The 13,235-nt window shown below is 43.9% G+C and overlaps 1 protein-coding gene across 1 annotated transcript in view; it reads left to right on the forward strand.

The window, feature by feature from the left end:
- LOC130274518 (serum paraoxonase/arylesterase 2-like) overlaps positions 1 to 12,099 on the forward strand; it is a 29,604-nt gene extending 17,505 nt beyond the window's left edge. The window contains exons 6-9 of the mRNA XM_056522953.1: positions 627 to 827; positions 3,780 to 3,861; positions 9,061 to 9,189; positions 10,936 to 12,099. Of these exons, the coding sequence (XP_056378928.1) occupies positions 627 to 827; positions 3,780 to 3,861; positions 9,061 to 9,189; positions 10,936 to 11,097 (574 nt within the window). The 3' untranslated portion in view covers positions 11,098 to 12,099. The remainder of the gene's footprint in view (positions 1 to 626; positions 828 to 3,779; positions 3,862 to 9,060; positions 9,190 to 10,935) is intronic.
- Positions 12,100 to 13,235: the final 1,136 nt, after the last annotated feature.

Raw genomic sequence — 13,235 nt, forward strand, 5'->3', positions numbered from 1 at the left:
TGGTCCTCTCGGCTACATTCCGGTTCTTGATGACACGTCGTCTACACAGGAACTGTCCCACTCAGCCAATCATTGGCCACAGTGGTGTTCCGTTCCTCCTCAGTCACTGAACGGCCGAGTATGGGTGATATGTCTTCAGGAATCAGAGAGCAACAAAGTGGACTAGGAGCATCAGTGCGTCAGGAGGATTGGGGTAGGTGAGTATGTCACTTTTTACTTTTATAATACCAATGCCAGGACATTGGTGCCGTGGTGCCTAGTGCAGGGGACTACAGGAACCAGAGGAGGGGAATATTCAGGATGTGGCAGCAGCTCTACCGAGAAGTCTTCCTTTTTCTGAAAACCATCTGGTTAAATGGCCATTATGCTGTGACCATCAGATGCAGTTACAGTACCAAAGATGGAGATGCACTACTGATATATTCTGAAGGTGACATGTCTACAGGTGCAGGGTTGTCCTGCAGACCTTGTTTGCCCCTATATCACCATGTGCTTAATTCAGTCCCCATATCTGCTCTTTAATATCATGGATGCAATCCCATACACAGCCCATTGTTAAGCAGATCCTTCATTCTTATCCTGAACAACTTTTTTAAAATTGTTCTCTTTTTTTGTCTTTCTTTTAGTGTTAATGATATAGTTGCTGTTGGGCCTGAGAGCTTCTACGCCACCATCGATTATTACTTTTCCAATTTCAACTTGAAATTTATGGAATTGTTTCTTGGATTTCAATGGACGGGTGTTGTGTATTACAGCCCTGGTGATGTCCGACAAGTGGCCACAGGACTTTACAGTGGCAATGGAATTACTTTTTCTAATGACAAGAAGTAAGTGGTCTCCTACTATGACTACTTGTTGCTCACCAGTCATGGAGGTGAAGGTGGAAGAGAAATACATGCACCACAGAGATATTAAGAGCGTATCTACAGGGTTGGCCATTTATATGAATACACCTTAATAAAATGGGAATGGTTGGTGATATTAACTTCCTGTTTTTGGCACATTAGTATATGTGAGGGGGGAAACTTTTCAAGAGGGGTGGTGACCATGGCGCCATTTTGAAGTCGGCCATTTTGAATCCAACTTTTGTTATTTTCAATAGGAAGAGGGTCATGTGACACATCAAACTTATTGGGAATTTCACAAGAAAAACAATGATGTCCTTGGTTTTAACGTAACTTTATTCTTTCATGAGTTATTTACAAGTTTCTGACCACTTATAAAATGTGTTCAATGTGCGGCCCATTGTGTTGGATTGTCAATGCAACCCTCTTCTCTATATACTGCTATATACTACTATATACACTGCAGGAGAAATGCTAGCACAGGCTTCCAGTATCCGTATACACTGCTATATACTACTATATACACCGCAGGAGAAATGCTAGCACAGGCTTCCAGGATCCGTATATACTGCTATATACTACTATATACACCGCAGGAGAAATGCTAGCACAGGCTTCCAGTATCCGTATACACTGCTATATACTACTATATACACCGCAGGAGAAATGCTAGCACAGGCTTCAAGGATCCCTAGTTTCAAGTGCTGCACATCAAGTATCTTCACAGCATAGACAATTGCCTTCAGATGACCCCAAAGATAAAAGTCTAAGGGGGTCAGATCTGGAGACCTTGGTGGCCATTCAATTGGCCCACTTAGACCAATCCACTTTCCAGGAAATTGTTCATCTACTGTTCATCTAGGAATGCTCGGACCTGGCACGTTCCCTAAGTTTTCCCAGCAAGATGGTGCACCACCACATTATGGGTGTCAGGTCCGAGCATTCCTAGATGAACAGTTTCCTGAAAAGTGGATTGGTCATCGTGGGGCAGTTGAATGGCCCCCAAGGTCTCCCGATCTGACCCCCTTAGACTTTTATCTTTGGGGTCATCTGAAGGCAATTGTCTATGCTGTGAAGATACGAGATGTGCAGCACCTGAAACTACAGATACTGGAAGCCTGTGCTAGCATTTCTCCTGCGGTGTATATAGTAGTATATAGCAGTGTATACGGATACTGGAAGCCTGTGCTAGCATTTCTCCTGCGGTGTATATAGTAGTATATAGCAGTGTATACGGATACTGGAAGCCTGTGCTAGCATTTCTCCTGCGGTGTATATAGTAGTATATAGCAGTGTATACGGATACTGGAAGCCTGTGCTAACATTTCTCCTGCGGTGTATATAGTAGTATATAGCAGTGTATACCGATACTGGAAGCCTGTGCTAGCATTTCTCCTGCGGTGTATATAGTAGTATATAGCAGTGTATATGGATACTGGAAGCCTGTGCTACCATTTCTCCTGCAGTGTTGCTATCAGTGTGTGAAGAGTGGAAGAAGACGGTTGCATTGACAATCCAACACAATGGGCAGCACATTGAACACATTTTATGAGTGGTCAGAAACTTGTAAATAACTCAAGAAAGAATACAGTTACGTTAAAACCAAGCACATCATTGTTTTTCTTGTGAAATTCCAAATAAGTTTGATGTGTCACATGACCCTCTTATTATTGAAAAAACAAAAGTTGGATTTAAAATGGCCGACTTCAAAATGGCCGCCATGGTCACCACCCATCTTGAAAAGTTTCCCCCCTCACATATACTAATGTGCCACAAACAGGAAGTTAATATCACCAACCATTCCCATTTTATTAAGGTGTATCCAAATAAATGGCCCTCCCTGTACTATGAAGGTGTTATAAGACTCATGGAGGGGTTGAGCCTGGTTAGACTAGATCAACCTCCCTACCCCAGAGCAGTATGGACTGCATGATAATCTGTAATCCTTAAAGTTTTTATCCACACATAAGCACCATCAATAGATAGCGATGTTCTGCAACTTTTTTTCATGTCATGATAAGGTCTCTGAGAACTCTTAAGCCACAAACATACCAGCACATGATGTAAGGGAGGGTACGAGAATTTTTTCTTCAACTTATTACCCCTCCAAAGTCTCATAAAGGGGTACACCAGGGGAATTTTTTTTCAAATCGACCCCTTTAATATCATCTCTCTCCTGTATATCCTTACAGTGACCCTGGAGGGGATACAAGGAACTTTTTTCATGTTATCACCTCTCTTACCAGTCACAATCTATTACATTTCTCCCCATATATACAGCCTTTACTGATCACTGGGGACTATAAGAATCTTTTCTTCATGGTATCACCCATTTTATAGATCACACTCTTTTCTTATATCTTCCCTGTACGTCCTTCAGTGACCCCGGGGGAAGAATATAGGAACTTTTCTTCATGTTATCACCCCTCTTTGATTAAAATCTTCCCCAACCAAGACAACTGTCTACTCCTTGTCTTGGATGGTTATCGTCTCTTATATTGTGGTGAACATGTGCTGATATGGGCATGTAGGCATAAGTAAGACCCCTTTCACACTGCTGTTGCTCCTCGTCAAGAACGGCCATTAAAGTCTCTTTTTGTGTGTGACTTTAACGGCCGTTCTTGTGACGAGGCACAACGGGCAACAATGGGTCCCGACGGCTCCTATTTACTATTCTGGGGGCCGTCGGGCGCCGTTGTTTTTTGACAGGAATAGCGGAAGAAAGAGTCGGTGTCCGGACGGTAGTGTGAAAGAAGCCTAACATGTATGACCTTTGCATATGCTGAACTTTTATTATTAAAGGGTGCAATATGTCTCACGCTCTTCACTCAAAATAAAATTATTGCAAAAAAAAGTGTTCATACCCTATAATGCAAAACACAGTTACTGTAAGACAACACTTCATTGTTTTACTGTAACATTTGTACCTTGTAGATACATCTACGCTGCTGATATCACACGTCATACAATTCATGTCTTTAAAAAGAATGAAGATTGGTCTCTCACTCCAGTAAAGGTAAAATATAGTTTACAGTTCATAAATGCAATATCTATCTATCTATCTATCTATCTATCTATCTATATCATATATATCTATCTCATATCTATCTATCTCATATTTATTTATCTATTTAGTGTATTGATCACGGCATCTGAGGGGTTAATGGCAGACCTCCGCATGATCGCGGATATCGGACATTACTGGCGGGTCCCTGGCTGCGATCAGCAGCCGGGACCAGCCGTGCATTATCCGAGCATTGCTTCGATGCTCGCGGTCATGTATATGATGTAAATATACGTCCTGGTGCGCTAAGTACTGCAGCACCAGGACGTATATTTATGGGGTTAATTTATTTGGTCGTTAATGGGGTTAATTATATATGCGTGACGTCACAGGAACCCATGCCCATACATGTTGCGTAACATACCAGCCAGCATCGGCAAATTAACTCCTCAGCCATCGGAGTCAAGCAGTGAGGTCCGCAGTGGGGTGCAGGGGTAGATTGACAACTCATGGGGACCCTGGGCAAGAGTGGATCATGGGAGACCCCATGTGCTGCTCACCCATGTGTGAGCCACACCTATATAGGTGTGCTGCCCACATACAATAAAATGTTTTTCTCCTACCAAAAATAATACTGTAACTGAATATCCCACACCATGACTGGATAACGCCGCCATACCAGAATGGAAAAATACCACCATACCAAGACTGGATAACATTGCCATACCAGAAGTAAAAAATACTACCATACCAAGACTAGATAACACCGCCATACCATGACTGAACAATACCACCATACCAAGACTAGATAACACCGCCATACCATGACTGAACAATACCACCATACCAAGACTAGATAACAATACCATACCATGACTGAACAATACCACCATACCAAGACTAGATAACACCACCATACCAGAACTGAAAATTACCACCATATCAAGACTGGATAACACCACCCTTCCAGAACTGAGCAATACCACCGTACCAAGACTAGATAACAATGCCATACCATGAATGAACAATAACACCATACCAAGACTAGATAACACCGTCATACCATGACTGAACAATACCACCATACCAAGACTAGATAACAATGCCATACCATGAATGAACAATAACACCATACCAAGACTAGATAACACCACCATACCAGAACTGGAAATTACCACCATACCAAGACTGGATAACACCACCCTTCCAGAACTGAGCAATACCACCGTACCAAGACTAGATAACACCGTCATACCATGACTGAACAATACCACCATACCAAGACTAGATAACACCACCATAAACCATAACTGAACAATACCACCATACCAAGACTAGATAACACCGCCATACCATGACTGAACAATACTACCTACCAAGACTAGAAAACACAGCCATAAACCATGACTGAACAATACCACCAAACCAAGACTAGAAAACACTACTACTGGTTGTAGTATAATGACAGATCCACTTACCACTACTTTACAGGAAGTGGCTATCTGTATCAAAGAACCGGGAAAAAAAATTACCTCAGAAGCCAGGATGTTGGATAGCAGCTTTAACCCCTTAAGGACGCAGGACGTAAATGTACGTCCTGGTGAGGTGGTACTTAACGCACCAGGACGTACATTTACGTCCTAAGCATAACCGCGGGCATCGGAGCGATGCCCGTGTCATGCGCGGCTGATCCCGGCTGCTGATCGCAGCCAGGGACCCGCCGGCAATGGCCGACGCCCGCGATCTCGCGGGCGTCCGCCATTAACCCCTCAGGTGCCGGGATCAATACAGATCCCGGCATCTGCGGCAGTTCGCGATTTAAATGAACGATCGGATCGCCCGCAGCGCTGCTGCGGGGATCCGATCATTCATAACGCCGCACAGAGGTCCCCTCACCTTCCTCCGTGCGGCTCCCGGCGTCTCCTGCTCTGGTCTGTGATCGAGCAGACCAGAGCAGGAGATGACCGATAATACTGATCTGTTCTATGTCCTATACATAGAACAGATCAGTATTAGCAATCATGGTATTGCTATGAATAGTCCCCTATGGGGACTATTCAAGTGTAAAAAAAAATGTAAAAAAATGTAAAAGTAAAAGTAAAAAAAAAGTGAAAAATCCCCTCCCCCAATAAAAAAGTAAAACGTCCGTTTTTTCCTATTTTACCCCCAAAAAGCGTAAAAAACATTTTTTATAGACATATTTGGTATCGCCGCGTGCGTAAATGTCCGAACTATTAAAATAAAATGTTAATGATCCCGTACGGTGAACGGCGTGAACGAAAAAAAATTAAAAAAGTCCAAAATTCCTTCTTTTTTAATACATTTTATTAAAAAAAAAATTATAAAAAATGTATTAAAAGTTTTTTATACACAAATGTGGTATCAAAAAAAAGTACAGATCATGGCGCAAAAAATGAGCCCCCATACCGCCACTTATACGGAAAAATAAAAAAGTTATAGGTCATCAAAATAAAGGGATTATAAACGTACTAATTTGGTTAAAAAGTTTGTGATTTTTTTTAAGCGCAACAATAATATAAAAGTATATAATAATGGGTATCATTTTAATCGTATTGACCCTCAGAATAAAGAACACATGTCATTTTTACCAGAAATTGTACGGCGTGAAAACAAAACCTTCCAAAATTAGCAAAATTGCGTTTTTTGTTTTAATTTCCCCACAAAAATAGTGTTTTTTGGTTGCGCCATACATTTTATGATATAATGAGTGATGTCATTACAAAGGACAACTGGTCGCGCAAAAAACAAGCCCTCATACTAGTCTGTGGATGAAAATATAAAAGAGTTATGATTTTTAGAAGGTGAGGAGGAAAAAATGAAAACGTAAAAATTAAATTGTCTGAGTCCTTAAGGCCAAAATGGGCTGAGTCCTTAAGGGGTTAAAGGGGTACTCTGGCCCTAAGACATCTCATCCCCTATCCAAAGGATAGGGGATAAGATGTCTGACCACGGGGTCCCGCCGCTAGGGTCCGCGGCAATCTTGCATTCGGCACCCACCTCTTTGAGCTGCACGCCACACTGCCAGTTCACAAACTGCCGGGTGCCAACCATGCGGCCGGAGTATCGTGACGTCACGCCTTGCGTCCGCTATGTAAGTCTATGGGAGGGGGCGTGACGGCTGTCGTGCAGCTAAAAGAGGTGGGTGCCAAATGCAAGATTGCGGGGGTCCCCACCTCTTTGAGCTGCACGCCACGCTGCCAGTTCACAAACTGCCAGGTGCCGACCACAGGGCCAGAGTATCGTGACATCACGCCCCGCCCCCACTATGCAAGTCTATGGGAGGGGATGTGATGACGCGGCGTGCAGCTCAAAGAGGTGGGTTTGAATGCAAGATTGCGGGGGGGGTCCACAGCGGCGGTCAGACATCTTATACCCTATCCTATGGATAGGGGATAAGATGTCTTACGGCTGGAGTACCCCTTTAACTTTACTGAGTTGCAGGTCCAACAATACACAACCAGAACAGTAAATGCAGATTGAAGATATGACACTTTGCTGGACACTTAAACTCAGCTTCTTGGTAACTTTAAACTTGAGACCAACTTGAAACAGACTTGACTAGTGACTGACTAGCCTGAAGACAGGCTTTGTGCTGACTGGACTTTTGACAGATTTGACTTGTGCTAGACTAGAGGACAGACTTAACCGGTGACTGACTTTGCTCAGCTTAGCTTCTCCCCCGATTCACGATCAGGCTCGAAGACTTTCGGCCCTCAGGATCAATACATCTTGCGTGACCTCTGTGGGAACCTCACTTGTCCCCTGTGCATTCTCAGGGTCCAATAAACTGCAGACGGGGAGCTGACTTCCTATGCTGGCAGTGATCGATTGGGAGTGTTTACTGCCGGGATCTTCAATGGGGCAGTCTGTGGTTAGGCTAAGTTCACATTGCCACAGTGCTTCAACCCATTCTGGGTCTGTTCAGTTCTGTTTTTGCACTGAATGCACATAGAATGGGACCAGGGCTTTTGGATGCGTAGCTGCGTGGCAGGCTTTGGGCCTCCTCAGGACACCAGATACTCTCTCTCTGGACTTGACCTCACAGTCACTCAGCTAAGCAGGAAAAGAGACTGAGCTAGCTCCACCCAGGGCTTATATGGGGGAGACTCTGGAGGGGTCCCATAGGTCACCCTGTAGGTCACATGGTCACTGGTACCTTCCTTGGTTACAATGCATAGCAACATTACTTAAAAGTGTATGACAATTTATACACTTTACATTAGCTAACATAGGTGTTTAACATTAGACATGGAACATAGGTACAGGGGGCCCCGGGGTCACTGAATGGAGTCTACCTGACAGGGCAGCAAGGGTACAGGGGTACAACTCCTGTACTGGGCCACCACAGGAATAGTTAGGGTCAGGGAACATAGCCTTAGTTGGTTTAGAAAAGTTTATTTAGTGACAGGCACTTTCTAAGGTCTAAGAGCTGCAGCAGTGTGACCTACCTTGGCCAGAGGCCAGGACTAGACTAAACTACCATGTGCTTTGGTTCCCTCTCCTGTCCTGGGGACTGGTGTGGAGACAAGACTGATTGGCTGAAGGGCGACATGTGACTCCTCACCAACATTACACAGGATTATGAGAGCAGACAGTTAAAGGAGTAGTCTACTTAAATGTATGTCCAGTCCATTGTATCTGGGTGGCAAAAAAAAAAAGAAAACACATTTTGACTCACCTTCCTCTATTCCCCCAGAGTGCCGCTACAGCTATTCGGTCCTCTGGTCCAGTCTTCTGCTGTGTGCACAGATCGTCACACTGCGCTCAGCCTATCACCGGCTGAGGTGGGACATCGCTGCGGCCGGTGATAGGCTGAGCGCAGTGTGACAATCTGTGCACACTTGACGGGAGAAAGAAGTAGACCGGATCGGAGGACCGAACAGCTGTAGCGGCGCTACGGGGAACGGAGGAAGATCAGTTAAAGTTTGTTTTCTTTTTCTTTTCAGTAGACGACTTCTTTAACCCTTGCACTTCATTCATTGAACACAGTGTATGCTACAAACAAATAAAGACATCACAATTTCATAGCCAGACATTGAAGACAAAGGCCTGAGTCAAAGCTGGGAACCTTAAAGACAACAGCCACCTGAACTGTGTCCACAGTAGCACAAGGTGATCCTGCTCTGGGACACCACATTTACACATCATTGAAATGCAATTAAATTTTTTTTTTTTTCATTTCTACACAAGGTGGTGGATGTAAATTTCCTTTTGGATAACCTGTCAGTGGATCCGGAGACCGGGGATATTTGGACAGGAGGTCATCCAAATGCATTAAAATTCTTTGTTTACAATGAAGATGATCTCCCTGGTTCAGAGGTCAGTCCCTTAGTAGTGATTTATAGACGTGGTCTCCAAATTTGGACCTCCAGATGTTGCAAAACTACAACTCCCAGTATGCCCGGACAGCCAACGGCATGCTGGATGTTGTAGTTTTGCAACAGCTGGAGTTCCACGGATATATACTATTATATATCTGAAGAGCAGCTACAGAAAATATGTATTTTCTTTGCATTTCATTCTCTTCTTATCTTTGGATGGAGTTTAGATTTTCATGTTCTTTTTAGTCTGGGAGCAGTTCTGTCCCGTGCTCATTGTCGCCCTCTGCTGACTAATGTATTTTGCACAACCTGCAAGGAGGCAAAAGGGCTGACAATTGTTCTGGCTTATGCCAGTTTTTACCCCACTTCCTAATGATCTTGCACTAAATACCCCATTCAAACAAATAACATCAAAGTACCCCCACCCCCAGGCGATGGTCTTAGACATGTTAAGGGAGATCTATCAAAACCTGTCCAGAGGAAAAGTTGCCCAGTTGCCCATAGCAACCAATCAGGTCCCTTTAATTTTTAACAAGGCTTTTCAAAAATAAAAGATGCAATCTGATTGGTTGCTATGGGCAACTGGGCAACTTTTCCTCTGGACAGGTCTTAATAAATCTCTCCCGTTGTGCATAACATGTATGCACCAGAATTCTGGCACATTTGTAATCTGCCCCATGATGCGTTCCGTCTGGGGCTCACAGAACCTGGATGTAAGATGATCTCGGTAAATTAAATAGAGATTTATCAGAAAAATACTAAAATACTGTACTTTCTCCAAATTGTACATAATACTCTCATAACATTTCCAGGGCCTCCATAACAGGACCAGACATTGTGCCCCGAAAGGGACTTCCTTGATGCCAAAGAATGCCCATATTACATCCGGATACAATACCCCAAAACAGAGCCAGCAAGTATCCCTATAACAGTGCCAAACAAATAATAGAACCAACTGCAGTGTTTCTAAAACAGGGTTAGTGACAGTGCCCCTATAAGGGAGGCAGCAACAGTGCCTTCAACAAGGTAAGACAAAGGTCCCCATGACAGGGCTAGCCACAGACCCTCAAAACAGAATCCTACACAGTACCCTATAAAACAGCCAGCCAGTGTTCCCATAACTGTGGCAAACACATAACAAAACCAGCCACAGTGCCCCCATAGTACAGTCAGATACAGTACCCCAAAACAGAGGGAGCCAATGTCTCCATAACACCACCAAACGCATAACAGGATCAACCCAAAACAATACCAGCCACAATGCCTCCATAACAGCCAGTCACAATGCTTTATTACAAAACGAACCACAGTGCCCCCTAGAGTTATCCATCATGCTCCTATAATACCCCCCCCCCCATAGTACAGTCAGATTCAGTACCCTTAAACCGAGCCAGCCAATGTACCCATAACAGTGCCAAACAGATAACAGAATCAACCAGTGTGTTCCCCAAAAAGGCCAGCCCAGGGCCTCCATAAATAAGCCAGTCACAGTTTCTCCATAACAGCCAGTCCCATAACAGAATCATCCAAAATCCCCACTCTACAGCTAACCACAGTGCCCCCACAGTCCTGCTGTTTACAAAAGACATATAAGATGAGATGTCAGCCGTCTATACTGTATTGCCACCAGTGTCTGTCAGCGTATAGGCATGCAGCCCCAATTGGCACATGTCACCTAATGCTACATTTTTTTTTATCTGGGATCTATTTATTTATTCATTTATTTATTTATTTTCCATGCCAGGTGATCCGTGTACAGAATATTCACTCGGATAACCCCATTATCACTAGAGTCTATGCGAACAACGGGTCAGTGATCCAGGGGTCATCCTGTGCCTCCGTGTACAAGGGGCAGCTACTGGTGGGTACAGTATTCCATCGAGCCCTGCACTGCCCGCTGGAGTGACGCTTCTTATAAATCTGAATATTAAAGCTGTGGATTTTTTTTACGAACCAAAATAAACACTCCTTTTGTAGAAGAATAAGGACTTGTGGCCCAAGCCTCTGAAGTGGTGAGGGCTAAAACGTCTCCTCCCCCTTCCCTGTCCCTCTTTGATTGACTGTCAGCTGGAATCGGAGCTCTGTTTCCAAATTTTAAAATCTCTGTTCACAATTTGTATGTACGGCTTTGAACTAAATTTGGAAACAGTGCTTGGCTTCTAGCTGACTGTCAATCAAGCAGGGACAGGGATGGGAGGGGGAGCAAAAAGGCGTTTAAGCCCTTAGCACCTCAAGGGATTCTGAACACCTCTTTGACATTTAGCTTCCAGAACATAAAGCAAATGCTTTTATTATCCGGTTCAAAGTGTCAAAAAAGCATTCTGAAGTTCTGAAGTGCTGAAGGCTGGAACCCCTCCTCACTCTGCCTTCCATCCCTGTCCCTGCTATTTGGACAGTCAGTTAGAAGCTGAGCCCTGTTTTTAAATCTCACACCTGCACCCTATTTGTATGCACAGCACAGGAACAAGATTTGGAAATAGGGCTCGTCACCCAGCTTACTGTCTATCAAGTAGGTACAGGGATGGATTGGGGGGGGGGGGGGAGTAAGGAGGCCTTTCAGACCTCAGCACTTCAGGGGCTTGGGAACATCTCTTTGACACTGCAATTTCTTCTATGGAATTATGGAAGCTCAGATATTTGAAAGGCACCAAGTATCTCCTTGTCCTAACAGTTTCAACAGTCTGGAATGTGAATTGCAGCTGACAGATTCCCTTTAAATGAAGGTTTGAATGTCTCTTGTCGGAGATGATGTGGATAATGGGAGGTCACTTACTTATAGGAGAAGTGCTATTGGGGCTGGTTTGCAATACCAGACACAGCCCAGGGACAGAGTGGTACTGTTTCTTTAAAAAAATAAATCACACCTTTTGTTTTAATGTCATAAACTCCTTCGAATCAATTTAATTAAAGTTGTGATGAAATTTTCCAGTGTGTAATGTGCTACTTTTGTGGGTCACAGACAGATGCAACAGGGCAAAGAAAGTCCAAAAGAATAGCGAGTAGGGTACTAACTTCAACTACTGAACTGCATTGACTAACACAGCCAAGTCCGTGACTTTACAGTCTACCAGTAAGCACCAGAAATGACCTTATCCTGAGGTCCACAGCCATATAAAAGAATATACATGCAATCAAAAAGAAATATATAATATAAAAACAAATAATGATAATTATAATGGTTCAGCCATTTATCAAAAATATTCGGCAGTAGAGAAGGCAGACCAGGCAGACAAGGGCTCTGAGTGGAGAGAATGAAGCAAAAACCTTCCAGGTAAAATAGGGTATGAGGCCCGGTTAAGACACTTGTATATCACCCAGGCTATAAGTTCCAAGGGTGAATTGGTGACCATTGACTTTGTCCTCCATTCTACTCTCGTCATTCCAACCTGTTCTTCTAGACACAGTAGTCTCGAAACTGTGGAAAACTACAACTCCCAGCATGCCTGAAGTTGAAGCATGCCTGGATAGCCATTGGAGCCAATTGGAGCTGTGTGCCAGTGTAGTCCTAGGACATCCACCGGGCTGACTGGTATGGAACTACAGGGGACATAAACCATAGTATGTAATATTCTACAAAAATGTCTGCATTATAAGCCGTACAGACTACATCATCTTCAGGAGCTAAAACCAGACAACAAACTGAAACCCTACAACTTTTCCACTGACTTTCAGGACTGATTGAAAGAGGATAAACTTGTTGACAGACTGGTTATCAGCAATGAGATGACCTCTTACCTCGTTGAAAAGGTCATTGGCACAACATTATTTGGGGCTCAGAAAAAACATTCACCCTTATGGAGCACATGAGTAACTCATTGAAAGTAACCATAATCTGTACAAAGAGCAGGAGCATAGCCTACAATACCTTCTTTAAAGGGGTACTCCGCCCCTAGACATCTTATCCCCTATCCAAAGGATAGGGGATAAGATATCTGATGGCAGGGGTCCTGCTGCTGGGGACCCCCTTGATCCCGGCTGTGGCAGTGCAGACATCCGATGCACAGAGCAAACTTCACTCCGTGCTGGATGACTGGCGATGCGAGG

The sequence above is a fragment of the Hyla sarda genome, chromosome 5 (genome assembly GCF_029499605.1).
Source record: "Hyla sarda isolate aHylSar1 chromosome 5, aHylSar1.hap1, whole genome shotgun sequence".
Taxonomy (NCBI): domain Eukaryota; kingdom Metazoa; phylum Chordata; class Amphibia; order Anura; family Hylidae; genus Hyla; species Hyla sarda.